Here is a 27,718-nt window from a genome sequence, read left to right on the forward strand (position 1 = left end):
GTCTATTGTGTCTGCAGGATACGGGATCAGTGGATACCAACGTCCCGCCAGAGAGACAATGCATTTCCTCCCACGTTTCTTCCACCTGGTGGTCCCCTCCATTAGAATCGGCCCTCGAAGCCCAGGCCACACCTGAACTCCATGAGCCAAGCACTTAACACTAGCGGGACCAACGCCCGCGCGCACTTTGCCGGGTCCTCGCGCGCGCATCACCGAGCACGCGCGCAACAGAGCGCGCACCGCCCAGGGCCGCCCTGGGGCCGCTCCCAGCCCCACCGCGAACGCGCGCGCGTGCCGAGCCCGCGGCTCTTGGCAGGGACGCGGCCGGGAGGGCGGCGCGCGCCCCGCTCAGCAGCTGCGGCGGCGGCTGGTGTGGGCGCTCACGTCAGGGCTGGGAGGAGGAGGGGGTTCGCGGGGAAGAGTGAGAGAGACATGAGGCAGCCTAGCAGGAAGCGAGAAAGAGTTCGGTGGAGGAGTGAGTTTTAGAGGCGCCCAGCGAGCAGGACCTGCGCCTGCTGGAGAGTGTGGCCGACTGGGCTCCTCGCCTCCTCCGCGCTCTGCTGTGTCCGCTTTCAGCACCCCGAGTAGAGAACAGTTCCCGGCAGCCCGCAGCGCTGCCAAGGGACCGCCGGCTGGCCAGCCAGGGTACCTGGAGCCTTCGAGGGCACTCAGGGGACCCTCTGAGAACCCAGTGTGCGCTCCACCATCTCCCCTATTTGGTGTGCAAGTAAACACGGGGGGAAAGCATCCGGCGGCCTCAGGGAGCCCTGAAGAAGCCGAAGCAGAATGTACCAGGGACACATGCAGGTAAGATATTTCCATGGTGCTGGAAAGAAACCTTGGAGCTAATTTAAGAGCAAGGTGGCTCACCAAGTTACTATGGTTAAGTACTGTCTTCACACAACTCAACAAGTGAAGTGGTGCAACATGACCATGACATTTCTGTCTGGTGCTGTCAGTAAAACTAGACAGGTTTCTGAGGGTGGGATAGGGGAGGAAAGACCTCAGAACTTCGATTGGGGAAGTTTGTTTTCTGTGCATTCCCTGAGCCTGTTCCTTTAAACAGGATCAAGGAATCCAAACAGAGGAAACCCTGGAGATGACCGTGTTTCCGTTGTAATCCTATTGATGCATCTCGGCATGTATGTCAACTGAAGGGCAAACAATAATAGGAAAGACAAAGCTTTTTTTCTTTGTCCATCTGCAAAGATTTCTTGGCAGTTAGAACACTTTACTACTTTCACATTATTTTTAAAATGTTATTTTTAAAAATGGTTTATGCTGTATTTCACTCCCCCCGCCTCAGATGATGGGACGTTGTCACCTATCCCAATAGTCACAGGATGATTTGGGAAAATGAATTTCCAGCATGTGTCCAAGAGGTTCCAACGTTTTGCAAGGGAGGTGCTTCCCCTGCTTGTTATTAATGCTCATCTGAGCTGAGGCGCTGCTTCTTTCAGATGCAAGCACTCTACTCTTTTTGGGCAAGATTACTTTAACCTTGACTCCAGTTCTCATTCACACAATTGGTTCCTCCTTATAAAGGCAGATGTATGCTCTAGGAGAAAAATGAAATACTAACCCAGCTTCCTCAAGTATGAACTGAGTTCTTTTTGTTGTCCCTGAATGTTTTAGTCATCAGTTTTGATGTTTGGGTTTCTTTTCCACTCCAAAGATGTTCAAATACAGTCATCATATGAAGTATCTTCACCCTGGTGTGCAGTCTGTGAATACTGAGAATGCCATTTCTGTGTCTTTTAGAGTGACTGGAAATAGATAAATAAATATATTGTTGCATTCATGACTTAATGTTACTCATATTCAATTTCTAGGTCTTGAAGAAATTCATTTGAACTATAATTTACTTTCATGTAGTGCGCAGTAGTGTATCATATTCCTAAGTTTTGTAAGAATTCTAAATCAGCACTACTGGAATTCCAAAAGCATTTCTCATTGTACTGACCTTCTGTTTTGAAAATTAATGAAATTATATCACATTAATGAAATTATATCAATGGACAATAATTAGTGACTGAAATATATAAGTATGTAGTAAATATGCTCTACATGTTTCTTATAAGTACTGTACTAATTGGAAAGTTTAGGATCAAAGAAACTTTCAATTGATGACTGCTGAAACAATTAACAAAGGATTATTACTCTAATTTTACACTTCATTTTCACCCAAGAATGATACCTAAATATTTATTTGTTATCTATTTATTCTTCCTAAATAACTTCTTCATGGGGGCTACAGTAGGAAAGTTTTAATAAACAGTTAATTCTAGAAAATTGCTCATCCACAGAAAATTCATAGTTTTATAACTTAGTACAATTTATGAAAACTTTCCATAATATTTTTGTTCGAAAAATATTATCGTGAATGAAGAATTCAAGTAAGAATCTGGCAATTTCATACCCCAAAAACAATTATAACTCAATTTTATGAATAGTTCAAGGGAGGGTGCTATCAAAACTTGAATTGTCTAGAACAATATCTGAGGGTTGAATTTCACTGAAAGAATAGACAAAATATGACTCTGTATATGCATCCAAGTTGATGTTTCTTGCTTGTGCACTGCTGTAACAGCAAACATGATGGCTTGCAGTAAAATTCACAAATCTTTTCTGCCAAGCCTAACTTGAAAATATTACTAAATAAAGACCATAATCTGTATACTTGCCAAAATTTAAGAGCTCAATACTTTTTCCCTATTTGTGATTGGCCACTAATGTTAAATGTAAAATGTCCAAAGCTGTAGTAGATATGCTTAGTAGGTATTCAGTAATATGATCTGAATTGGAATTCTTCTCACCCAAAAAACACACATTATGACCCAAATTATGATGAACTTTTGCTTACATTTTAAACACCAAATCTCATTCTCAAAGAATATTGCTGAGCCCATAGACAAAATCTCTATTGTGTTGGTATACTTAGGTTAGATCAAGAATGGCTTCTTAGCAAAGACAGCATCATCCTATGTATGCCTGACTTTGAACACAGAAGAGAAGAAACAATCCAAACACTCCAAATACATGTTAAAATTTCAACACATTTGTTAAGATAGACTAAGGATAAGCAAAATTTGCTAACGTTTCTTCCAACTTTGGAGTTATTTCAAACACTGGTGTTACTTGGCTGATATCTTAACAGGGGTGAAGCAGAAAATGTTTGTAATCATTTTCTGTCTTCTAATTCTCTTTTTTTTGTAACCGAGGTTATTTCAAAATAAAGCACTTTGTAATGAGCAGTTGGGAGTAGGGGGAGGTGGTCACATGAAGTCTTTAAAATAGTCTAATTTAAAGGTTCCATGGTACCTTTGTTTTTGCAACTTATGATTTTGCAAATAAGGTCTACTCATTCTGATATGTAGAGCTAATCCATTCAACTAGTTTGTGGTAGAACCTAAATTCATTTTAGAAGCCACAGACTTTAAAAAGCAAACATTTGGTTTGTTCTGAGGGTTCATTAGAAGATAAAAATTGGCATCTATTGCAAATAGTGCATAAAATGGTAGCATATATTTCTTGGTTTCATAGTAAATGCCACAAGTATATTTCTTAGTTACAGGGCCCTAGAACTGTGTTGTTTTCCAACCATCTCACCAATTTTCTCCAAGGGGAATTAATCACCCAAGCAACTTAAGCAAAGGTGGTTTCTTTAGTGACTGTTTGAGATTTACTTCTTTTTTTACCTTTGACCAAGGAGGCCAATGATGATTAAATATACTTTAGCATTTATTCTGACAAATAAATTTATTACTCATAGATGACTTATGGTCTTATTCCCACCAATACCTCTGTGTTCTCAGTGCTGAGGTGTTTATCTGTATGTATTCATTTGAGCTAACGCTGCCAATTAAAGCAAAGTTGTTACCTGTCTCTGAATATTTCATTAACCAAACTTGATTTTTTTTCTGGGGCAGTATAAATGTAGAGCAATATCATCTCAATTTTGAGCTAAGTTTTTTTTTTTTTATTGTTAAGGAAGCATACACAGTAATTACTTTTTTACTGTAAAAGAAAGTTATTTCAGAAAGCAATCAAACAAAAAATCTATTTGTGATTACAACCGATCTTTATCATAGGCATTGAAAACATTTTTTTTTTTTCTTATTCAGACCAGGTAAGGAATCAGTTCACTCCCTCTAGCTTCACAAGACACCTAAGCCAAAATTTTTTAAATGATAAGGAGTATAAGATTATTAACAGTTCTAAAAGGGGTTTGTGCTTGTTTTTATTTATGACTTAAACTTTTTAAAAAATCTTCACCAAGGGGAACAGTTTAGGTAATATAAATTATGTTTATACATTATATTTGGCCACTGGAGAGTCACTTAGGTTCACTGAAAATGATGCACACAAGAAGTCAGTCCAAGGTAAGGTTGTGGAATGCTGTTTTTAACATCTTTAAAAGCATCTTGTCATGGTAGAGACACAGCAAAGCTAAAACTGATGGTATTTACCCTGGCTACTTCCACCTCTTCAACAGATACATTCCCCCTCCCCGCATGTCACCCTTTTCTATCCTGTGTCATTTATTAACCCTTTACCAGTGTGTCAATTGCTAACAAAGATGTAACCAATACCAATACATTGCACACCCATACCCACACAACACAGTGATATTTGCATTTTTAGAGGAGAATCTTTGAGATTAATTTAGTGTAAGGAACGGTGTGATTTTTTCAGATGAATGAGCAATGCTGGAGTTGATTATATCGTTCCCTGTGGGTTGGCTACCGCCCTCCCCTCTGCCTCCAGCTCAAAGGGTACCTGCCCTTCCTCCTCACTAGTCCTCCGACAGGTAATGATGAGCACTAGTACAATGAGTTTATTGTCTGGAATATTAACTAGGACTCTATCAAAGGAAATTCATGTACAGTTAAGCTGAAGCTCAAAATTATGACAAAAGCTCCAGCAAGATTGTGAAGTGCCTGTCTACATATTCACAAGCAAATCGTGTTTGGTATGGTACAATGTTGAGCCTTTAGCATTTAAAAATACAATAGTTATGGTCTAATATTACCGGGTATTTGATTAACCTGAAAATCTCATTCCCCAGTGACACTGGCCAACAATTTACATTATATACTTACTCTCAGAAACATGATCTGGACTTTAGAAGTTTATATTTATGATTTACAAATATTCTAAAAACATGGGCTTGAAAGTAAAATATTCAGTATATAAATATTTTGACTATAGAATATTTTTTAAAGTAAAGACTAAAAAAAAAAAGCTTCAAACAGAACTTGTTAATTTTAAAATCCTGAATCACAAGTATTACCACTGCCAGCCCTGGAAACATTAAGATGTGATGCACCATGTAGTCAAAACATCTGGCAGGCTGGTTTTTTTTTTTTTTTTTTTTTTTTTTCCTGCTTTTTATTGAGATCACATGTTTTCAACACTGGCATCAGCTAGAGCTGTTTAAAGGTTTTAGATTTTATTTGAATTCTTAGTACATTTTTAGAATAATCAGTGTGCACTTCCTGCACTAAAGGTGAGGGTCAACCCATCTGCTGTTTCCTTATTAAGAGGCCTAAGTCTAATCTGAATCTCTGGAACCTCTAGGCTGATAGAGAAAACCAGTTGCCAAAATATTCTAAAATTTTCTAAAATATTTAGCACCTCTTTATAATTCAGGATTTGCAAAAGACAAAATCATCTTGAACTGTAGTGTATAACTTACAAATCAGAGACCAGCATGCTATGAACTGGCGATTACATCTCTTTCAATGAGTCTTTTCTTCACTCTCACCTCACCTGCTTCTACCACACCTCAACTATGATGTACCCTCCCTAAGGATACTAAATGGAAGCTTTCCTTTCCCAGTCTGCTAAGATTATTATGTCCTATATACTATATTACTATGTAGTACAGAATATAAATAGGAAAATAGTTAACACACTATTAGTTCAACATCAATTATTATTCAGAACTCAAGGTATAATGCAACACATTACCAATGTTGTTTCATGTCATTTTTTTCTTTTTCTAACTTTTTTTATTAGTGCATTATAGTTATACATTAAATTGGAGTAAAGAAAATGTGGCATATATAAACACAATGAAGTCTTACTCAGCCATAAAGAAGAATGAAATTATGACTTTTTCTGGTAAATGATGGATGGAATTGGAGACTATCATGCTAAGTGATAAAAGCCAGACTCAGGAAGTCATAATGCCTGTTTTGACTGATCATTATTAGGAACCAACATTGTACTTCTATTTATGTTCCATTAAATAAATAACCAATATCATACTCCATATGAGATTGCACCAAATAGATCATCTTTATGGATTGATTTTTCAGACAATTACTGTTAGAAATTGCACAGATGAAAAGTAATGAGCTCATTTAGATAGGAAGAGGCTATGTATTCACCATTTCATTCAAGAGAAATGCACAGAACTCTGCCAGCAGCCAGCAATGGGATAAACCTGAGCCAAGTGAGATAGTTTGCATTTGCAGGTACATATTCTACTCTCCCAAACCCCTGCCCATGTGCAGATACCTCTGGAAAACAAGAACAACCCTACAAGTGAGACCTGGTGAGCAACATTTTTTTTCTTCCCAAATGAATGCCATATGGTGATCTATGAATCATAGAGATTCCAAGAGAGGATTGGTACTGTTCTGATGCCAGAAATCTACCTAGGGAGTCACAAAATTCTCACTCCCATACGCACTCTTAAAAAAATCACGTGGTTCTTTAAGCAACTGGTATGGTAGAGGAATTCATAACCATGTCATATGAGTAATGTTTAAAAGATCTGGGGATGTTTGACTTGGAAAGAAAGACTCAGAAACCATGATGACTAAGTATAAAGTATGTGAAGTGTTGTTATTTAGGAAAAGGGTAGAACTGCTTGAGGGTTAAAACTGTATCATATCAGGATGAGGTAAAGAGCTTCTAAAGGCAATGAAGTAAGAAGGACTGCATGTAGCACCCAAATGGCAAAATGCCAACTTATAGAAGGAGGAGGCTTAGGTGAAGGGAAAGCTGATAGCTAAGCAGAGAAGTGTCCCTGTGCACACACAGGTGTCTGCTCTAAGATCAGTATGTCTCATGGAAGAAATCCGATGAAAATCACCCTGAGAAAAACCACCTGCACGAGGGATATGTAAATTTGCATGTGCATGTCTATGCATCTAATAAAAAATAGATATAAGTTAACTGTGATAATGACCTAAAATAAGCAAAATTCAGCATTTTCTGGGGAACTATTTCCTGGCTAACAAACAGCACATGGGTGGCCATTGATCAGAGCCCTGCCAGTATCATCATGCAATGTGAGCAGATACAGTTAACAGAAAATATGGAACCTCCTTAAAGAAATAAAAAAGAAAAAAAAATTAAAACACCATTAAGAATGAAAATCAAAAGGAGATCAGTAGAACAGAGGAAAGGAACCAGGGAGAGGAAGAGGGATGGGAAAGGAAAAATACTGGGAAATGATATTTACCAAACCATACTGTTATATCATGTGTATGTACAAATGTGTTAACAGCAAATCTCACCATATATACAACTTTAGTGCACCAATAACAATGTGGTAAAACAAACAAAAAACGCCATGAAGAAATGAGGCCACTAGGGCTACAAAACATCCCTTCATCTGCCTTCACTTGGGTGTTAACAGAAACATGTATGATGCTCCTGAGTGGTATCGGGCCATTTAGTCACATTTGAGTCAGCATGTGAGTACATGCACATGAAATTCCTGAGAGCTTGCTAGAAATGCAGAATCTCAGCTCCCGCTCCAGACCTACTGAATCAGAAACTGAATTTTTTCAAGACACCAGTGATTTATATGCACATTAACATTTAAGAATTACTGATCTGAATAACCTCTACTTAGAAAACAGAGCCTGGTCAATTAAACTGATCTTGGGTAACTTTCTGACATCACAGAGGCATGATGAAGTTCCTGAAAGAGGAGCTGGCAAAAGAGCTACCCCAATTGTTACAGTGTGAATGTCCTCCTTATACTGACATCATATTCATCATATTGACAACATGAAAGCCACCCATTGGGTTGTAGTTTCTCCTTCTGGGGAAATGCAAAATAAACCCATTAAATTCCATCTAAATAAGACAAACCTTCTAATATTTAGAGAACTATTATGTCTTTATCCCCTTACATTTTTTTCTTCTTCCAGATAAACAGCCCAGTTCACTCATTTGTTTCTCATAATGACATTTCTGATGTTTTAATGGATCCATGAAATTATGAAAATGGCCATCCAAACAAGACACACTGCTTAAGGTCTGACTAGTGCTAAGCACTATGAGATTATTATCTCTTAGCAAAGACATCTACTCAACAGTCTAAAACTGCTGTGGCCTCTTTTATGAAATGGTTTTCTAAATTGTTCTGATGTATCTATTCTCTGAGTCACTTGGGAGTTATTTCACAAGTGTTGGGTCTTTATACCAAAATAATCTTGGATCCAAATGTGCTGATTAGAATATTCTAGATTAACATTTCCTTATGTCACCAACAATTGTGCTAACGTTAGCTTTAGGTCATAGAATCCTTAGTATGAAGAACCTTTGAAAAAGCTCTGTTCAGTTATCTCATTTCACAGAGGAGGAAACTGAGCCCCCCTACACACACACACACACACACACACACACACATACACACACACACGAATTAGGATATTTGCTTGAAAAATCCCACATAGGTTAGTTATGTGGAATAAAATCTGCCTTACTCTGGTATACTATTTCCATTGCACCTTTATTGTTTATTTCAATGTTTATTACATTCAAAAATCTAAGTGCAAAGTAAACATTATAATAAAACCACTACATGTTTCCAAATATCCAGGTGTTTGGTATTTAGTCACTCAAATGGATATTTTCCTATTTTTCAGTTGTAGTATAATTATATGATATTTATATCTTCCATTTTAGTAGCCATTTGTCTGGCAGTGAAAGAAGTCTGACCTGGAAGTGTATTTTAAGAGTGAAATGTACTGCCATGTAAAGTTGTATTATTTTTTGCCCTAAAAGCGTTCATCACTCTGTCTCCTTGAACTGACTAGATTGACCATTTGAATGAACTTGTTTTATAGCTTCTTGAAACTAGTTGCCTAAACACATAAGTAAGTCAGTCAGGGATTCTTAGTTATGAGTAACTGAAACCAACTCTGTCTCTCACTTAAGCAAAATTGCATTCAAACAATGCACAAGGAAGGAATAATGAACAGAGAAAAATCACCATTTTGCAATCATCATGATAAATATGGGTTCAAACAAGAACGATCAATGAATGCTAACTCTGAGGTGGGAGGTAGTTTGTGTGCAGGATATTTACATAACATCAAATTATGACCCATAAATTAGAAAAGAAAAAAACAGTACCTTTTAAACAGTTAAACCGTACAACACCTTAACTACATAATCAAAATCAAGATCGTCAATAAGGGACAGATGGATGTCATGTGCTCTGGATGTGATGCCCTGAGGAGACAACTGCTCAGGAAGTGGTCATGCCAAAATGCACAACTTGAACCTAATCATGAGAAAAAAACAGGCAAACTCCAAATTGGGGATATTCTATAAAATAAACAGATTGTGTTTTCAAAAATATCAATGTCATTTTTAAAACATGGAAAAGCTGAGAAACCGTTATAAATTAAAGGGAGGCTACAGAGATAAGACACCTAAATGCAATATATGATCCTAGGTTGGATCATGAACTAGGAAAGGAGCTTGCTGTCAAGAACACCATCAATGCACATGATTGACAAAACCTGAACGAGGACGAGAGTTTAGGTTGGTAGTCTGTCAGTGTCAAATTTCTTAAAACTGAATTTCTTTTACACCATGACTGTGTAAAAGAATATCCTTGTTCATAGGACATACGTGCTGCAGTATAGAGGCGTAAAAGGGCACAGTGTATGTAATCTACTCTTAATTGATTTGGAAATAATAATAAAATGCATTTATGGAGACAGTAAAGGAGAGGGAACTCAGAGAGAGTTAATAATAAAGCAAATATAGCAAAGTATTAAAAATTGGTGAATCTGGGGGAAAAGGTGTTTGGGAATACATTGTACTATTGTAATTTTTCTGTAGGCGTCAGAGATTATTTCAAAATAAAAAGATCTTTTATTTATTTTTTTTTAAAGTGCACTGGGCACCAGCAGCCTTCTAGAACTAGGCTAGAGATAAAGGGACCAAGCAACAGGAAGGGACACAACTTAAGATAAACCCTGAGCCAGGCAAATATGGGCCCTGCTGCTGCCTTCATCAGACAAGGAACCCCAGAGCTTGTGCCTTGCCACCACAGACTTGGACACTATTTTAGCCACTGCACCACTGCTGCTGCTACTCAGGGAAGCCCCATGCTGAAGCTTGGGCTGCTGCCTCTCACTGCCAGGTTGGATTCTCTACAATGGATGATTCTGTGTGTCCAAATTCCATATAAATGTGGAGGCAGGAATGGCTGATTTGTAGAGCCAAACCAAACATTCAAAACCTAGCTGCTAGATAAACTGGAAAAAATGCTTATCTGCTTCCCACTGAGATTCAAAAACTGGGCCATTTCCTAAATGTAGAAAACAATTTAGATTTTGAAAAGTTTTTTTTTTTTTTTAATTTAAGTCCTGAGATATCCATTATAACGTGTTCTAGATATTGCTTAAAAGTAAAGCAGACACTTAGTTCTCTATCTTGAAAATTAAATAAGCACCCAGTTCTCTGTTGACTTGACTAGAGTCCATCTGCCTTGAGAGATGAATTAAAGGGAAATCATTCTCTTTAAGCCCAGGTTTATTTAGTACCACCCACCCTTGCATACAGGCCTGTAGGAGAATATGGTAAAACTAGAGTATATTGGCTTTTTAAATCATGCAGTAAAGAAGAGCAGAATGATCCTGCTATCATTCATCAATGTCCATCTACTTCTCACTCCTATTACTTTTGAGAAATTGGAGAGCGCTATGTGAAGAATTCAGTAATTAATTAGGAAATTAAAATACATATCATGTACCGTAGAGATAAGAACATCTTTTCCTCCCATGTGCAGAAATTTAATATGAAAAACTGAGTACATTAGTGTTACATATTCATCCAAAGGATGATTATAATCAAGACACCCTATGCATTTGAGTCATTAATATTGATATGCAATTTCTTATATAAGTCTTTAGAAGATTTATGTAAGACCAAAAAATGTGTTCTTAAGCTTGGGGAAAGATTTAATTAAAATCGAATCTTTGAAGTATAAAAGTCTTTAGAGTTCACATAGCACAACTTTGTCATTTCACATATGAGAAAACTGAGTCCTGGTGGCCCAGACTTTTGAATTAATTTCCCCTTTCCAAAATGAAAAAAAAAAAAAAGTATGCTGAGAGATGTTTGATGGCATCATCCATCACTCAATAATTTCTTACCTTTGAAGAAGCAATAAAGCATATTGGTGAGGAGCTTCTTCTCCAGGGGTGGCAACCCTAAGTTCATGTCCTGGCTTCACCACATGGAGTCTGCGTGACTCTGATCTAATCCTCCATCCTTTCTAACCCCCTCTTTGCTCATCTGTGACGGAGGATAATAAAGGTACCCACACACCGTAATGACTTTGTAAGGATTAGAAGGGATCGTGAAATATACAGGGATTAGTATATAATAATTTCTCAGTTGATGCTGTCTCATGTTTTTATAAGCTAGCAAAATATTTCACATAGATCATGTGTGGAAGGAGGTTAGCCATCACATTATCTGCTATCCCTGGTTGTTCACGGTGATTACAAATGCTTACTTCTCTTGTTCTCTCACAGTTCTGGTTTTTGGTTTTTTGTTTTTTTTTTCCTTTTCTTTTCCCCAACTCCACCCTTTGCCTTCTGTACCCTGAACATTTACTCCTCCTTCACTGTTCCATTCACCTGTCACCCCCTCAGTGACTGTTGCTCTTCTGCATATCAGCAACCCATGCCCGGCAACACACAATGAAGGGCGTCTTTTTCCATGTTTCTTTAGCATTTTATATGCATCACAAATGCCATAATTAACATACAACTTTAATATTTTTTGTTTTTGTCAATCTCCCTGATTACTTATAAGTCCATCGGCAGCAGTGACTATATTCTATGAGTACTCACACATTTAGAGACTAGTAGTGCCAGGTGCGTACTATCACTGAAGTATATTGAATAGATAAGAGAAAGAATGAAAGAGTGAATGAATGAATGAAATATTCCAAAGAATCTCTCAGGAATAAGGCCTCCAAAGTACAGTTAGGATGGTCTCCCTGATTCTAAGGCACACATGGCCCCAGGATCTGGTCTATTCCCATGAGTTTCTGAAGCAAATGCTTATCAAGTGAAGTTCCACACACTTGAAAGGGAATCAATTACAGAGAAAGCTTATAATTAGATTGCCCCTGTAATTAACCAACACTCCACTGTCAAAGCAGTCTTCGAAGTTTAATGGGTTCAAACTCTTTAAAGCCCAAGAACAGTCTGGGGTTTCAGATTTAGAAATATAGTACATTCCTCTAGAGGTTTCTAACTCTATCTTTAAATGGTCGTGATCATTTAGAATTAGAATCCTGCCAGGTTCTAGACATTTCCTTATCACCTCAGCTAGCTGTCAGTATAACTTTAATAACAATGATAGTGTACATCCCTGAGACCATGGTTGATTATTATAGTTGGAACTGCCCCAGAAGGCTATTGTAAGGGTTGCTGACCTCCCCAGCTACACACGCGCGTGCGCGCACACACACACACACACACACACACACACACACACACCCAAATCCCTTGTGCAGGAGACCTCCTTCAGAAGCCTACATATGACTGTGCAGAAATGTCTGGATGAGGGGCCCACAGGTTAGGTCTGACCTCCAACCCTCTCCCCATGTCATGCTGTGTGCTGAGAGGTGTGTGTGTGTGTGTGTGTGTGTTTTCTTGTGTATAGGTGAAGTTACCTCTACTTTACCAAATAGGTTCACACCCTGATTGGGTGTGTTTGTTAAGGCCTTCATGGAAGATGATCAATTTACAGGACTACTGGACTTCCTTCCAGTCCTAGGAGTCTATTATTATCAGATCTTTAATTAATGATACAATATAGTTATGAGTGCTTGGTCAGGACCAATCTCCCCAGTTTACTATGAACCATATCATGGAAAGTAAATTTTTAAAAATGTCTTATGAAGCCAAAGATTAACCTCCCCTAATCCTTCAAAGAATATGCAGCTTGGGAAGATCCTGCCAGACTTCTCTTTCTCATTCTGCAAATACTGAAAGAAATACCTTCTTACAAAGCTCTCCTCAATATAGCAGATCCTTAGTTGTGATAAAATACTGATATCTCTGCTACATAGTCACTTTTGTGAATGCCTCATAAAAGTTAATCTTTAGAGTGCCTCAGTGAGATTGGCAAAGGATAGATATTTTATCTCTGTCATGCTGATAAAGAGAATTCAGCACACAGGATCTGACAGTCTCACCTAAACTTCCTTGTCAAATCAGGTGGAGACTGAGGACCAGAATCTGGGTCTTCAGGTTTTTACTCTATTGCTTGAGTTCATATAGCAAATTCAGGACATATCTCCATGTCAGTTCTTTGGTTACTGAAAAATGATTCAACCAACAGAGAGGAAAGGATTTTACAAGTTTTCTGGAACATTGCAGTGGGCTTTGAGGGTAGAAACTTCTGATGCATTCTTTCTACCATTTATTCAAGACAGATGCTAAATCCATATAGCTTTTCAATTCTCTGAATTCAACATCCATATATTTAGTACTTTGCATGTGATGGGGTATACTTGACTAGTACAGAACAGCCATGAAATATCCATCTTTCTGGGCAGAAAGCTTCCCTAGAATCAGAAACAACCAGGAGGCCAGAACATGAGACTCTGGGATTAAACAAAGCTTAGAAGCCTAGTGCAGAGTTGCTTTGTGTTGCATGTGTTGTATGTATAAACGTGCATGGATTACATATATAAATTAAGTCGGAAAAAACCCATTCCCAAAATTCCATGACTTATATAAATGTTTTCATTTTGTTTTATTTATACTTTGCTATTATAAAACATTCAATAATAATATGGCAGTTATGTTAGTTTTCCATCACTGTAACAAAAATATCTGAGATAATCAAGTTGTAAAACGTAAAGGTTCATTTTTGTTCACAGTTTTGGAGGTTTCAGTCCGTGGTCAGTTGACCCCATTGCTTTTGAGCCTGTGGTGAAGCAGAACATCATTACAGGGTAAAGTAGAACTGCTCACTTCATGGCCAGGGTGCAAAACAAGAAAATGGCCTCATAATCCCCTTTGAAGGCATGTCCCCAGTGACCTCAGGACCTCCTGCTAGGCTCCATCTCTTTTAGAGTTTCCACCACCTCCCAATATCTCTGAGCTGGGAATCAAGCCTTTAACACACGGACCTTTGAGGGACATTCCGAATTCAGACCGTAGCCATGTTTAATCAAATGTTTCGTGTTTTAGTTTAATGTTTTAACCTCTACAAATTCATCTTTTAAATATCTGACTTCACTATTTAAAAATTGGCTGCTATTTATTTCAAGGAGTTTTATTAATTTTGTATGCTCTTAAACATCAATTTTATTCAGGAAAGGAGAAAATACCAGCTTTATTGAAAGAGAACCATGTCTAAATGTCAGACATAAGGTTACTGTGGAGAAAGTATGCCTATACCTTACCTATCTCCATTCATATTAAAATTATATCTTAAACAAAACCACAGCTCTCTGATTTCTTAAAATTAATTTTAAACTTTCTATTAGCGTAGAAATAAAAAGACCAAGAAGTAACATTATAAAAATTGGCATGTGATAGTATTAATCAATTAATCCAAAGTAAAATTAAAAGTATCAAAATGAAAATCATATTTTCCTTTATGGACAGTTTTGTTAAAATTAATATTTTAGTGATCATCTTCTAGCACAGTCATGTGAGCTGACATCAAGATCAATAAATAATTTAAATGTTCCATTTTGTATTAAAGAAGCTTTACTCTAATTGTCACATTAAGAGCTAGAATATAGATATTCTGCACCTAATTGTCAAAAATTATTATTTCACCTGTGGTTTGTACTGCACATAATTTTTCTGTTTTAATAAATGTTTAAATAGCTTGTTTGCAGATAAAGAAATGTCCAAGCAATCAAACTGAAAATGTAGCTTATTTGGCATTTAGGTTCATCCTCAACATTTATTCGCAAGCCAGTCATAGCTTCCTAGCTGACTACTGGTGCCACTAACTGACACCTTTACCTGCTCCAACTCAAAGTGTGCTCAACCGTGGACCTGGAGCACTGCCGGCTCCACAAAGCTGAGGTCACCTCTGATTTCTTCTATTGTTGAACAGCCCCATCACCCACTCCATTACCTAAGTCAGAAGCTGGGTGTCGGCCTTTCCTCTTCCTCACCCCTAAATCAAATCTAAGGGCTCTAGCACATTCTTCCCAGTTCACTCCTTCTCCACACCCTCTCTCCCCCACCTCATTGCTACCATATTACGTCACTTTATCATCTTTACCTGAAAAATCACCAGAGGCCCCCAACCAATCCTTTTGCTGCCAGGCTCACACATCTCCTACCACTCTACCACTTTGTTGCTAAACCATTCATTTGATCACATCGCCCGTCTATGAAAGTCCTTTCATGCTACATCGACTCCAGGATTTCAGGTGCACTCTCCTTTGAAATTATCTTAGAATGCCTGTTAAAAGTGTAGATTCCTGGACTCCACTAAAGCCCTGATGAATCACATTCCCTGAGGATGAAGCCTGGGAATCCTCACCTTAATACTGTATAGGTGAACTTAATGCACACTGAAGAGTGAAACACACTGGCCTCCAGAATAAGGTACAATTTAGTACCTTCCCTGGCCTTCTCACGTACAATGTCCCCAAAGCACCCATAAGTCTTACTAGATTTTGGATATTTCACCAAATTGCACCTGTATTTCCATGCCTCTGTCCTTCTTTAATGATGTTCTCTCTGACTGGAATGCCCGTCATCTTATCCCCTGACTAATCCTTGCTTATCTATCAAAATCCAGTTAAATGTTATTTCCTAGAAGGCAGTCTTCCCTGAGCCTCTAGGGCTGGGTTAGACAGCACCTCTTTCTCTGGTGAGATAGGTTTCCTTGGCTATGTCTTACTTGTCTACTTAACTCTGAGGCCAAGCACAGAGCCTGCTGGTGGGATGAACAATACAGTCATCCCTCCTTACCCATGGGGGATACATTTTGAAGACCCCAGTGGATTCCTGAAACCCCAGATGGTACCAAACTTGTTTCCTGTGATTTTTCCTATATGTATACATCTATGATTGTTTAATTTATGTTAGACACAGTAAGAGATCAAAAATAATTAATAATAAAATAGAATAATTATAACAATATAGTAAAAGTTATGTGCACATGTTCTTTACTCTGTCTTTCATAGTACCTTATTGTGCTACATTCACCATCTTCTTGAGAGGATGAGAGATGATACGATGCCTATGTGATGCAATAAAGAGGAGTGAATGACAGGAATTTGTGGCATAGCCTTGGCCATCGCCAAAGGGATACTCACAAGGACTGTGAGCTGTGTCAGACAACCAGGAACCTAGATGGCTCTTGGTGACTGGCAGGCAGAGAGTATCCAGAATGACTCACATGCCAGTTGGGACAGAGCAGGATGACACAAGGTTTCATCATTGTTACTCTGAGGAGAGGGCAATTCACACTTGTAAATTGTTCGTTTCTGGAATTTTCCACTTAATGTTTTAATACCATGGTTGACCAAAGATAACAGAAACCAGGAAAAGCAAAGCTGCGAAATAAAGGGGGACTACTGGACATATTGAATTGAGTGATGAGCCACGGAACTACATTTTATAATCAGCCTCAATTAATGTTCTTGGTTTGATTGAAACTTCTGAAAATTCCCATAGATAAGATAAGTTAAGCATTTATCTGGGGTCCTTGAAGATGAACTTAAATTACTATAAAAATGTACTACTTTCATTCAAAACCAATTATTCTTGAGTAATCTAATCAAACTCCTGTCTGATTTAAAAAGGAAAAAAAAAGCAGGTGTGAGAAACTGAGAAGAGTTGGCCCCCCTCAGGCAGGCGCATAAATCCCCAGCCTGTTTCTGCCCACAAGTGCGCAACTTGGGAGCACAACTTACTCTCTGTGGGCCTAAGTTTTTTAATCCACAAAATGACTGCATAGAGCCTTAATCTTCTCCTATAGCACACTTTATTCCAAACTAAAACGTATTAAATTAGCTTTTTAAGATATTACTTAATATAATAAAAAAACTATTTTGATAAATGATATCTAGTAGAGTTTATCAAATATATATGTAATTCAATTTATCGTGGAAAATCTATTGATTCAACTTTACCATAATATTAGACCAATATCCCATTAACTTTTTCCTACTTATTTATACTATTTTGTTATGTGGGTTTGGATTTTTCTTTTATCAGTTAATTGCACAATTTACATATTGTATGAAATGATAATTATCTGTTATTCAAACTCATGAATTATATTATTATAAGTGAAATGAATGTAACAGCATTATTTGAAAAGTTGATCTGCACATTTGCCATCAGTTTTTCAAAGGCAGGGGAAAAATCTTGGAGTGTGGTACCTCAGACCTACCTGTTTGACCTTGGACAAGTTTCTTAACCTCTCTGAGCATATCAGTTTAGAAAACTGATATGTGCATTAAATACTTCATTCCTAGGTCTTGAATGAATCGCTACCACTTGGCAAGGAGAGCACAGATTTGTTTCCAAATTTTAATACTGAATTTTCTGCCTAAGAAATACCCTTATATTATTGAGGGTGAACATTAGTCAATTAATGAAGATTATCTCATGAAAAGAGACCACCGCTTCCCATTGTGTAAAATTGTACAATAAAATGACCAAAATGGAAATTATAGCCTCAAACTAATTAATCAAATAAGTTATTTGCAGTGGGAAGTATTTATATTTCATCTATCTCATTTAGTCCCAAGGAAATTCATGGACAGCTCTATCAGAGGCAGACTCTTTATAAATGCCTTTGTTATAGTCATTTAGAAAGCAATGAAGGAGGAAATTAATGATAAATAAAAATGAGAAACCAGAACCTAAAGCTATGCTTCTACCTTAAATTACTAAAATTGCCTGTTAGAAATTTTAGAATAAAATAGTCTCATAAGTCTGAGGTAAAGACCAGAAATTAAGACTTTAACTAGAGCCAGGAGCACTGCTTTATAGCAAGCTAGTAAAGTTAACATCTTGGGGCAGTGAAAGTTTTGAGCTAATGCTGATTTACTAGAGAATTTAAAAAATTGATCAAATGGGAGGAATATTTACGCATTTATTCATGCATTTTTTAGTAAGCATGATTATATGAGTAAATCACTGTCTCCATTAAAACCTAAAGTCTCAGAAAATTGGAGTTCAAGTTATTAATTTTATTCCCAACTGTGACCCAATCTGGCCTTAAATAACCTACTTGATCTATTCCATGTCCTCATCCACAGCCGGTCAGATGCCACCCCACTTAGTAATGGAGAAGGTTGTCTCTCTTCCCTCTCACTCCCCACTCCTCTATGCACACAATTAAAATAGACACCAGTCCACAGAGCTAGAAGAAATGGCTTGCTACTGTTGACCATCCACACCTGACGGTGACATGGAGTTGGTTCCACTGATCTCTGTGTCTCCAGAGATGACTTTAATGAAGTAGGACCCCAACTCCAGCCCCACTCTTCCAGATCACAAAGAAAACTAGATCAAACTCAATCTGCTAGAGGCAGGGGGAGCCCTTTGAGAAGCAGAGCGACTGGATGTCAGCAGATGAGACAGGCAGGCCTGCGTGAGAGGTTTCTTGGAGCTGTCTAAATGTCGCTCCACAAACTCTCTGAATCCATGTGCTGCTCTTTAAAGCAGCAACCACTCTCTTGATAGACTGAGCAAGGTCCCCAGCCAGCAGAAGTGTTTCTTCCTCTGAAAACAGACCACAACAAAGGCAGCTTTAGACATGACTGCATAGCCACAAACACTAGCATCATCTTTAACCTGAATTTCGCACTGCCAAAAAAAAAAAATCATGTTTTGATTTATATCATAGTTGATATTTATGATAATGTTGTCAAGTCAGAGGAACAGACCATACAACCAATCAAGGCAGAGATTGTTAGTTACCACTCATCCTCAGTAACTATTGATCACAACAGGTTAGTGGTAAAGCAGGGGGAACCTCCCAATGCTACCTTCAGTGTCCTTAAGGATATTCTTATATGAGCTACGCACTGACCAAAATGGTTCCAGCCCATTGAATGCCTAAGGTTAACACACACTTATCAAAGGAGGGTATAAATGCAAGCATAAAACTAATTATAACAATCTATATGTACAATAATAATATCTGAACCAAAATAGCATATATGGGTTTTTTAATTTCTGCAAGCTATATGGTATACAGGTATATAACATTCCCATGCTCATTGCCTTTGGAAGGAAAGGGCATTTCAGTGCAATGTATGTGTTCCATACAGTGCCTGACACACTATACAACCATAATAAATATAAATCACTGAAATCCAATTTGTTTTCTGGCCACACTCCCAGGAAGGCTTATCTGATTTCCAAACTGTGGGTGCTAAAATAAAATCTGAGAAACAGAGCAGAATAAGAAATAGATCTCTTCCACGTATCTGATACCACTCACCCCGAATCCTCATTCCTCATCTTACTTCTTTTTAAAATGTTGAACTCTGATCCCTTTCTCTGAATCTGAACCTCTTCTGAGGAGATACTTATCCAAGTCACGTTTATAGAAATAAATATTCATTCATTCGTTATCAAATATTTTCAGGCACCACCCTCTCTTTACAGAAACAAAGCTTTATGATAATCCCTCTCATTAGAGATTTAACATTTATTTGAAAAGACACAAGCAGATCTATATAGAAGGTCAGATTTAAACAAAACAATTGTTATTTGAGAATTTTCATGAGGCAATATAATTCAGGGTAAAGAGTCTGGAAAATAAACATTTAAAAACTGGTTCTTTTGAGATGACTTACAGAAGTACATCAATCAGTTCGAGTGTAAATTAGTACATCAGACACACAGTGTTTTGCATGAAGCATTGAAAAACAGTCCCTAGTCAAACAGAACACTTTTTTTAAAAACTATATTGAAAATGGTAGCTTTGCACATAGTTCAAACCGACCACAGCTGTAAACACATTTAGGGACATATAAAGGGAGAGAAGTTTGCAAAAGCTTTCTGGTTTGACTCAGTAATCCATATATTCTTTTCTCCCCACCATTATTGCCCAGCCTAGATATTATGTGAGGAAAATATCCTTTTTCCAAAACAGCAGAGAGAAAATCATAAAAGATCATTTCTATCTGGGGATAGGTAAACATGTAAGCTGAGTAAACAGCCATCTCAAGCTATATACAAGTCAAAAATATCATGACATAGTGGTTCTTTCAATTTCATTCAGGCCAAAAAAAAAAAAAATTAGACTCCTTTTTCCTTTGATCATGACAACAGAAACTTACCTATTATACAAATCTAGTATAAAATTTCATTGTGGAAATGTTAACTTTAAGTATCAATATGACATGTTAATGAACATTACTCTTTTTATGAAAAAAATTAGTAATAAAATTTTGAGTTAAGTATTTGCCTTCATGGATCATTCATTCTGTTTTCCAGAATTCCTGTGGAATTAATTGTGTTTATTAACAAAGCAAATGACCCAAAGCATAAACGGAAAAAATACTTCCATTTATAAAAAATGTTCAAATATTGGTGCAAATAAATTCACTAAAGTAATGAATCACAATCTTTAAGAACACTGCACAACTAAATATAGTACTTTAATGAGAAAATTGATAAAATCCACCAACAGTCCTCTGAGTCCTTGGAAGCTCAGTGTCACTCACTTTGTGGGTGAAGGTCCAGACCTGGTGTCTACTGAGAGCGTTGTCACCTCTGGAGCTAACCCTGCTTTGGCGGCTCTGATGGAACACTACTTCTTTGGAGGCAGAAACCAGCAAGAATTTTCTGTATTTCTTAATCCTGCATGCTAACCCAACCAGGTATATTTAAGGACAAATTAAGTAAGCAATCTGAAGGTCAGTTGGGTATAGGAACTCTGTTAGGACCTTGTCAGTCTCACCTTTTAAAAATTACATGTTCCTTAAACAGAAGCAGGATCATAACCATTCACTTGTATGGAGAAAAATATAGAGATATACAAAACTCCTCACAGCAGAAGTTAATTTAAACATTAGAGAGAACAATAAGCATTTATAAAAAAAAACTTTTTAAGTGCTATGATCTAACCATTGATCAAAGCCATTGTTCTCCATGATGTGTCCTGGCTGCATTTTCCAAGGGATAGGATCCACACACTAGAATAAAATTAAAGATAGAGTTAAGGACAAAAAAAAAAGTGTGGGGGGGGGGGTATTGCATGTCAATGTTGATGTTACAGCACCTACTTCCTTGCCTTTAAATGGAAAGGAAGCCTTTTTACCTTGAATTAGTCATGCCTGATTGCTGTGACCTGAATCACTATCAGTCATTATTTCTGTCTTTATAGGTTTAAGCCCAAATATCCTATTATACCTTTTTATAATTTCACTTGATATTATTCATCCTACTCTTACCCTTTTATTTTGAATATCTTCATTGAATACTTATGATGTGTTAAAAGTCCAGAAAATCAGTTTGATCTTTTCTACTATTGCTGTCCATCCTTCCGACAAGCTTGGCTTCTCACCAGTAGTGAGGTGATTAACACACAGAGTGGTCTGTGTTCCCCTGGACTCGGGAGTTCTAGTTCATGAACACCTATCACCATCCTGACTTCCTTTATTTTGTGAACACACAAAAGTCCATGAGAATACTAAGGAAGAGTTCCCTACAGCTAGGTATCAGAGAGGTTGCAAGTTCGGATTTTGAATAACACAAGCTGTGTTCCACTACGAATGCCTCTTTCACAAATGGAGTCCTCGGTTGGAAACTGTTTTCCTTCTGTTACACTGACAGCATGACATCAGAATTAAAACACAGACACACACACACACACACACACACACAGGCCATTTGAAGAAAATACATTTTCTGTCATGATTAAAATCTAGGAATTCATCTCCTAACTTGGCAGAGGTAGGATTTGAACCCAGAAAATATGGCTCCAAAGTCAACTCATTTGTGCACGATATTATTGAACTAGAGTCAACTCACTTGTGCACAATATTATTGAACTAGCCTATTTTAAACATTTACGGAATGAGAGCAGAGGAGGATACAAAGACAAATGAGGCCCATTTGCTGTCCTCAAGGGGTTTACAGGGCCAACTCATCTTTCAGCAAAGCATCTCTCTAGGGCTCTGCTGAGGAAGAAAACACAGTCCTTTCTGCCCAGAATCCCCACAGCACTTGGTCTGTTCCTTCCTCACAGCACCTTTACAAGCCTGTCACTGCTATTTGTGTTTGTCTCTCAGTTTCCTTCCCCGAAAGGGAGGTACCACGTTCATGCTTATATTCTGTGTCGCTTCTGAATAAAATAGCTTTGAAATAATGGAAGGAAGCACTGATGTTTACACGTAGCCAGCATCTTATGGTAAGTGCCGCCCAAGGGTGAAATGAAAGCCTTTGGTGGAAAAGCAGCAATCGTAAGATCAAAATCACTGTAATAATCCCAATTCAGATTTCAGATTTGTTTCAGATTTCAGATTTGTTTGTGTTTTTTGTGTTCTTTTTCTTTTTTTCCCCTCTACCAGAAGAAAAACGCATTTAGTGGAAAAGGGTTTGGCTTATTTTTTCAGTAAGTAAAAAAAAAAAAAAAAAAAAAAAAACACATTTTTATTTGACATTTTTTTAAAACTATCTTATACAACTTAAGAGCTAACCTTCTGTTAAGCCAATTCATTCTTATGATTTATTTTGTCCTTTTTAAAAAACAGTTCCCAGATTTAAAATTTTAGACATGCTTTCTGGAAACTCTAACCTCTAGGCTTGTTTTTAAAGTTTTAATTAAAGTAATAGTTCCACTTGCCTGTAATTTGGGAATTTGATGCCTGCATTCTTTGCCTTTGCTTGATACTAAGGTCATGTGCATTGGACCTGGCCCCTAAACTGAAGCTGGGATCAAGGAGGATGGATCCTTCCACAGCTACTAGTTTCCTAATAGAGACCTGCTGACAGGTCACAGAAAAGAGAAAACACATTTCATTAATTTTCATTCTGCCCTCAGACTCTTCAAGGGCATGAGCTTGGATGAATTCTCTAATTTCCCAGCCACTGGTGCCAAGACTTCTCAGGGCCATCAGTCCACACTGGTAACTCAGGCAGTTTACAATAGAATATGACAAACATGCTTGCTAAAGAAGTTCAGAAAAATTTAAAAAACAATTACAAATTAAAATTGATTTTTTTCCTAAACACAAAACCTTACATGCTTTTTTGCAGAAAATTTGGACAATAAAGAAAGAAGTTTAGAAATGATTTACAATGCAATCATTATTAATATTTTCCTTCAGTTATTTTTCCTGGTAAAAGTTTCTGTACAATTTTATGAATACCCTCAGGGAACTATGAAATATGAATTATACTGTATTCCTATTGCATGAATAATAATCATAAGAGCTACATTTTATTAAATGCTTTCCATATGCCAGGTGTTCTACTAAGCCTGTCACATGTGTTACGGAATCTGAGTCCTCTCTAGAAATGGCATTAGTTCTAAAGCAACACTTTGAGTTCCAAGCTGTAACTGAAGACAAGTTGAATCAAGATTAATGGAATCCTTAGTCCTAAATCATCTGAATATTATGGAAAATAAGTATTCAAATGGAAAATTAAAGATTAAAACACTGATTTAAAGAATTAGTTTTATAATTTAAAAAAATTCAAACACAGTAAACTGTATTGTTATTGCCCAGATATGCTCATTCCCATCACCTTAACTTACTGAGATCTAATTTGGGTGTGAGAAATATAAAGGTTTGAGAATGTTAAACACACACATGCACGCACACACATGGAGACTTACAGGTTAATGCTTTAACATCACTAAATGTACCCTGCACAATGCATTGCTGTGGCATTTTCATAACTAAAAATCAATCTTTTGTAGTTTTGTATTTGTATACAATAATTCATGCATGTTTAATTTTATAAAAATAAACACCAATTTACTCAAGAGAACAAAACTGATCATTCTTCCTAAAATGAAAACAATCTAGGAAAAAATACACTATGAAAACTACAGAATGCTCAATTGAGAACCATTAGCAGTTACTTACTGAAGATTGCTGAATAATTAAAAGAAAAAAAAAAAAACCTTTGTAACATAGTTGAGAATAGAATTTTATTATTTTTATTTCCCTGGAATGAATGCTTGATTTTTCAATGTGATTTGGAAATGTGTGTTTTTTTTTTAAATCAACTCTGCATCCCAAATAATTTGATTATATAGGCTACTGCAAAGATGTACTAAATTAAAAGCATTAGGATTAATGTAGGTAATTTAATTTATTCTTTCCATGTACACTACACATTCCATGTATCGAAATCTATTGTTCTCTTGCATAATGTATGTATTCCATCAAATGAGTATTAGCAACTTTTTCATTTCCTCCTTGGTGTTAAAACTCATAGTCAGTTATCTTACGTACTTGCATTATTAAGCAAGTATGTTAAGCATACAACCCCTTTTTGTCATACCTAGACCAGGGTCAATATTTTATACATTAATTCTCCTAGCTGACTGCTGTAATTATGTAGTTCTTCTAAAGATCTTGAGTTAACTCGTACTGACTCCAAGGTAAACCAGTTTGAAGCTGTATCTTTCCTTTAAAAAGAAAGATAATAAAATCCCTATTATCATCTTTTTGTGATAATAAACAAAAGAGAGTGTATAAAAATACTCCAGTTAGTTGAGTTTTATTTTGTTAGGGTCCAGGTAACTCTAAATGGATCATGGTTGACAGACACTAGCATTAACATATAGCTAAGGTAAAATATCTGCTATGGCAAGATTTACAGATAAATTACATTGGGAACCCTTTTCCTCCTTGCTTATCTCAGAGTAGTGTTTAAAAGTCTAATTACAGATCCTATCACTACTCTGTGAGGGGTATTTGCCAATCCTGGGTCAGATGGGATTATGATGATAAAGCCATTTAGGGATTAAGTTATTTTAGGCTCCACGGTTCCCTTCCACTAGACAAATTGCTATGAGATGATAAGAGGAGGAAATAAAATTAAGAGGCAAGATTGTTTTCTTTCTATAAGAATGCCAGCTGCCAATTGAGATATTGAATTTTATGGTTTGTCCTCAGACAGGCAGTGCTCAGAAGCTATCTAGGCTCCTTGTCATTCTTGCCTTTCAGAATTGAGCGCCTGGTTGCTTCCTGCCTTTGAAAAATTCTTGCTTTTTCAGTTTTCTAGAGTTCAAAAATATAGCCCTTTAAATGTTGCCTGTTGTCATTTCCTTTTAAAGCATTAAAAGAGGGGCAGAGAGGAAGAGACGAAAGAGTGAGTGAGAAAGTTCGCTGTCCAGTTGAACCTTATGGTCATGGGGTAGAAGACTGCATTAGCAAACTTTATCTCATTTGTCTTCAAATCAAATACTCTGTTCCTCTTAAATTAACTTAAGCAAAGTATCACAAAGACCCGCTGAACAATGCTCTTTGTAATTTCCTATAAAGGCAAAAGATGGGGAAGAAAGAAATGGTCCTATTATCAAAATGCTTGGCAACTTGTGCATGATCAAGTATCTTAGTAACCATAAGTCACATGCCTTTCCCCACTCGTCTTCCCAAGAGGAGGACACTCCTGTTTTCTTACAATATAGCTTACACTGCCCTTTTTGGTAATTAGTGTAATTTGACACATTTTAAGATAATGATGCCACCTGCTCTGAATAGCTACATCACCATTAATGCTTAGAAGCTGTTCTCTCAGCAACTAAAAGATTGGAAGGAACTCATAATCCAACTTTGCAAAGTTGCATTTTCCAGAGAACTTTCAGAATCATCACAATTTGGATTTCAATAATAGACTGGAATTGACAGTAAACCTTGTTTTCAGGTGGCGATCTCCAAGGCAATTTTTCAAGGTGTAATAATTTTGTGTAAGTCAGAGGGTAGTGAAGAAAAGAACGTGTATGTGCACAGCTGTGGATTTTTATTTTCCTGAGCTCTGTGTGAAAGGCTCTCATACTTACATCTATTTAAATGGCACACCTTGCCCAAGGTCAAATGAGTCATGGGAAAAGGATCTTGACTATTGACCAATACCCTTTCCACCACTTCTTGCCCATTTTCCTTTGTAACTTAGTGCATTTCATAGCTGAGACTAAGAACAAATAATGTTAAAATAGTTCAGTGAATCACACAAAATTAATAACAATGTCACCGAATGTGTGTAAGAAAAGGCAGGGCAATGGGATGTGGCAAAGATGGTAAGGACAAGCTTTGATGAAGATTTTAATATAATGACAGCTTTATGCAGATAGAGAAGTTACTGAAGACAGTTTTAGCTGTCTTTTAATTCCATTTGCCTGAAAGTAAATGAACTAGGAGAAACCATTAGATGTTGAGTCATTCAATGAACCACTCCTACAATTCAGTTTTGCCTCACTAGAGTAATTTATATATTTTCTCAGTGGATAAGAATATAGAGGGCAAACCAGGGTTTTTCGATCTTGGCACTATTAATATCTTAGGACAGATTTTTTTGTTGCAGGGGGCATTCCATGAATTGTAGGTTTTTAGCAGCCTCCCTGGTATCCGCCCACTAGATACCACTCAGTTCCTCCTGTTATGGGGCGCAACTTAAGAACAGACCGATCACCACTGAGAAGTCCAAATTTGAGTGTCTTTATTAAGCCGGCCGGCTGACCGTTTCACACAATGCCCCAAAAAATGGCTATTGGGAGAACAGCCCCGACCGTAGGGTTATACGGGTTTTTATACCAAAAATCACATCAATCATAATTGTCTGTTGCTATGATTCGAAATTACAAACTAACATCATGAGATCATCAACAGAGAGAAGTGGGTCAAAACGACCCTTACCTAGGTACAAACTGAAGAATGGTACTTATATCCACACAATCACTGTTCACATGGTATATTGTTTAGGAGCAATAGGAATCAAAAGAGAGCAATTTTTCTTTACATAGAAATTGTCATTCTGTATTGTTAAACATGTCACACTAGGTAACTGATGATGGGAACAGAGGCGGGGTGTTCCTATGGGAGAAGCTTATTTCCTACATAACATGGAGTCTCAGAGCAAAATGGAGTCTGTTTAGTCATTTCCCTTAGAGTCTGGCCTGTAATGTTCTCATGGAGTGTGATCTGTCAGCCCATCACACTCCTAGTCCTAACAATCAAAATATCTCTAAACATTACCAAATATCTCTGGGGTGGGGGCATTAAATCACCACTGTGGAGGACCACTAGAGTAAACGACCATCTTTTTTCAGCATTTCCTCTTTATCGTTGGAGTCACATAGAAGTGAACTAAACAAGGGCCTTGCCCTTGTAGATATTACATTTTAGAGAGGGAGACAGAAAATAAGACTAAACTATACATTGTAGTGACATGTGTTGAAAAGGTCCAGTAGGGGCATAAAGGATGCTGCAGATAGACTGTGCTTTGTGGCAGACACCTGCAATTCC

The 27,718-nt window shown here is 37.3% G+C and overlaps 1 protein-coding gene across 4 annotated transcripts in view; it reads left to right on the forward strand.

The window, feature by feature from the left end:
* Nucleotides 1-396: 396 nt before the first annotated feature.
* PEX5L (peroxisomal biogenesis factor 5 like) overlaps nt 397-27,718 on the forward strand; it is a 220,983-nt gene continuing 193,661 nt past the window's right edge. For all 4 annotated transcript variants that reach the window (XM_079156366.1, XM_079156355.1, XM_079156353.1 and 1 more), the window contains exon 1: nt 397-807. In XM_079156366.1, coding sequence (XP_079012492.1) covers nt 787-807 — 21 coding nt within the window. In that variant the 5' untranslated portion in view covers nt 397-786. The remainder of the gene's footprint in view (nt 808-27,718) is intronic.

Source organism: Sciurus vulgaris (assembly GCF_902686455.1).
Source record: "Sciurus vulgaris genome assembly, chromosome: 10".
NCBI classification, from domain to species: domain Eukaryota; kingdom Metazoa; phylum Chordata; class Mammalia; order Rodentia; family Sciuridae; genus Sciurus; species Sciurus vulgaris.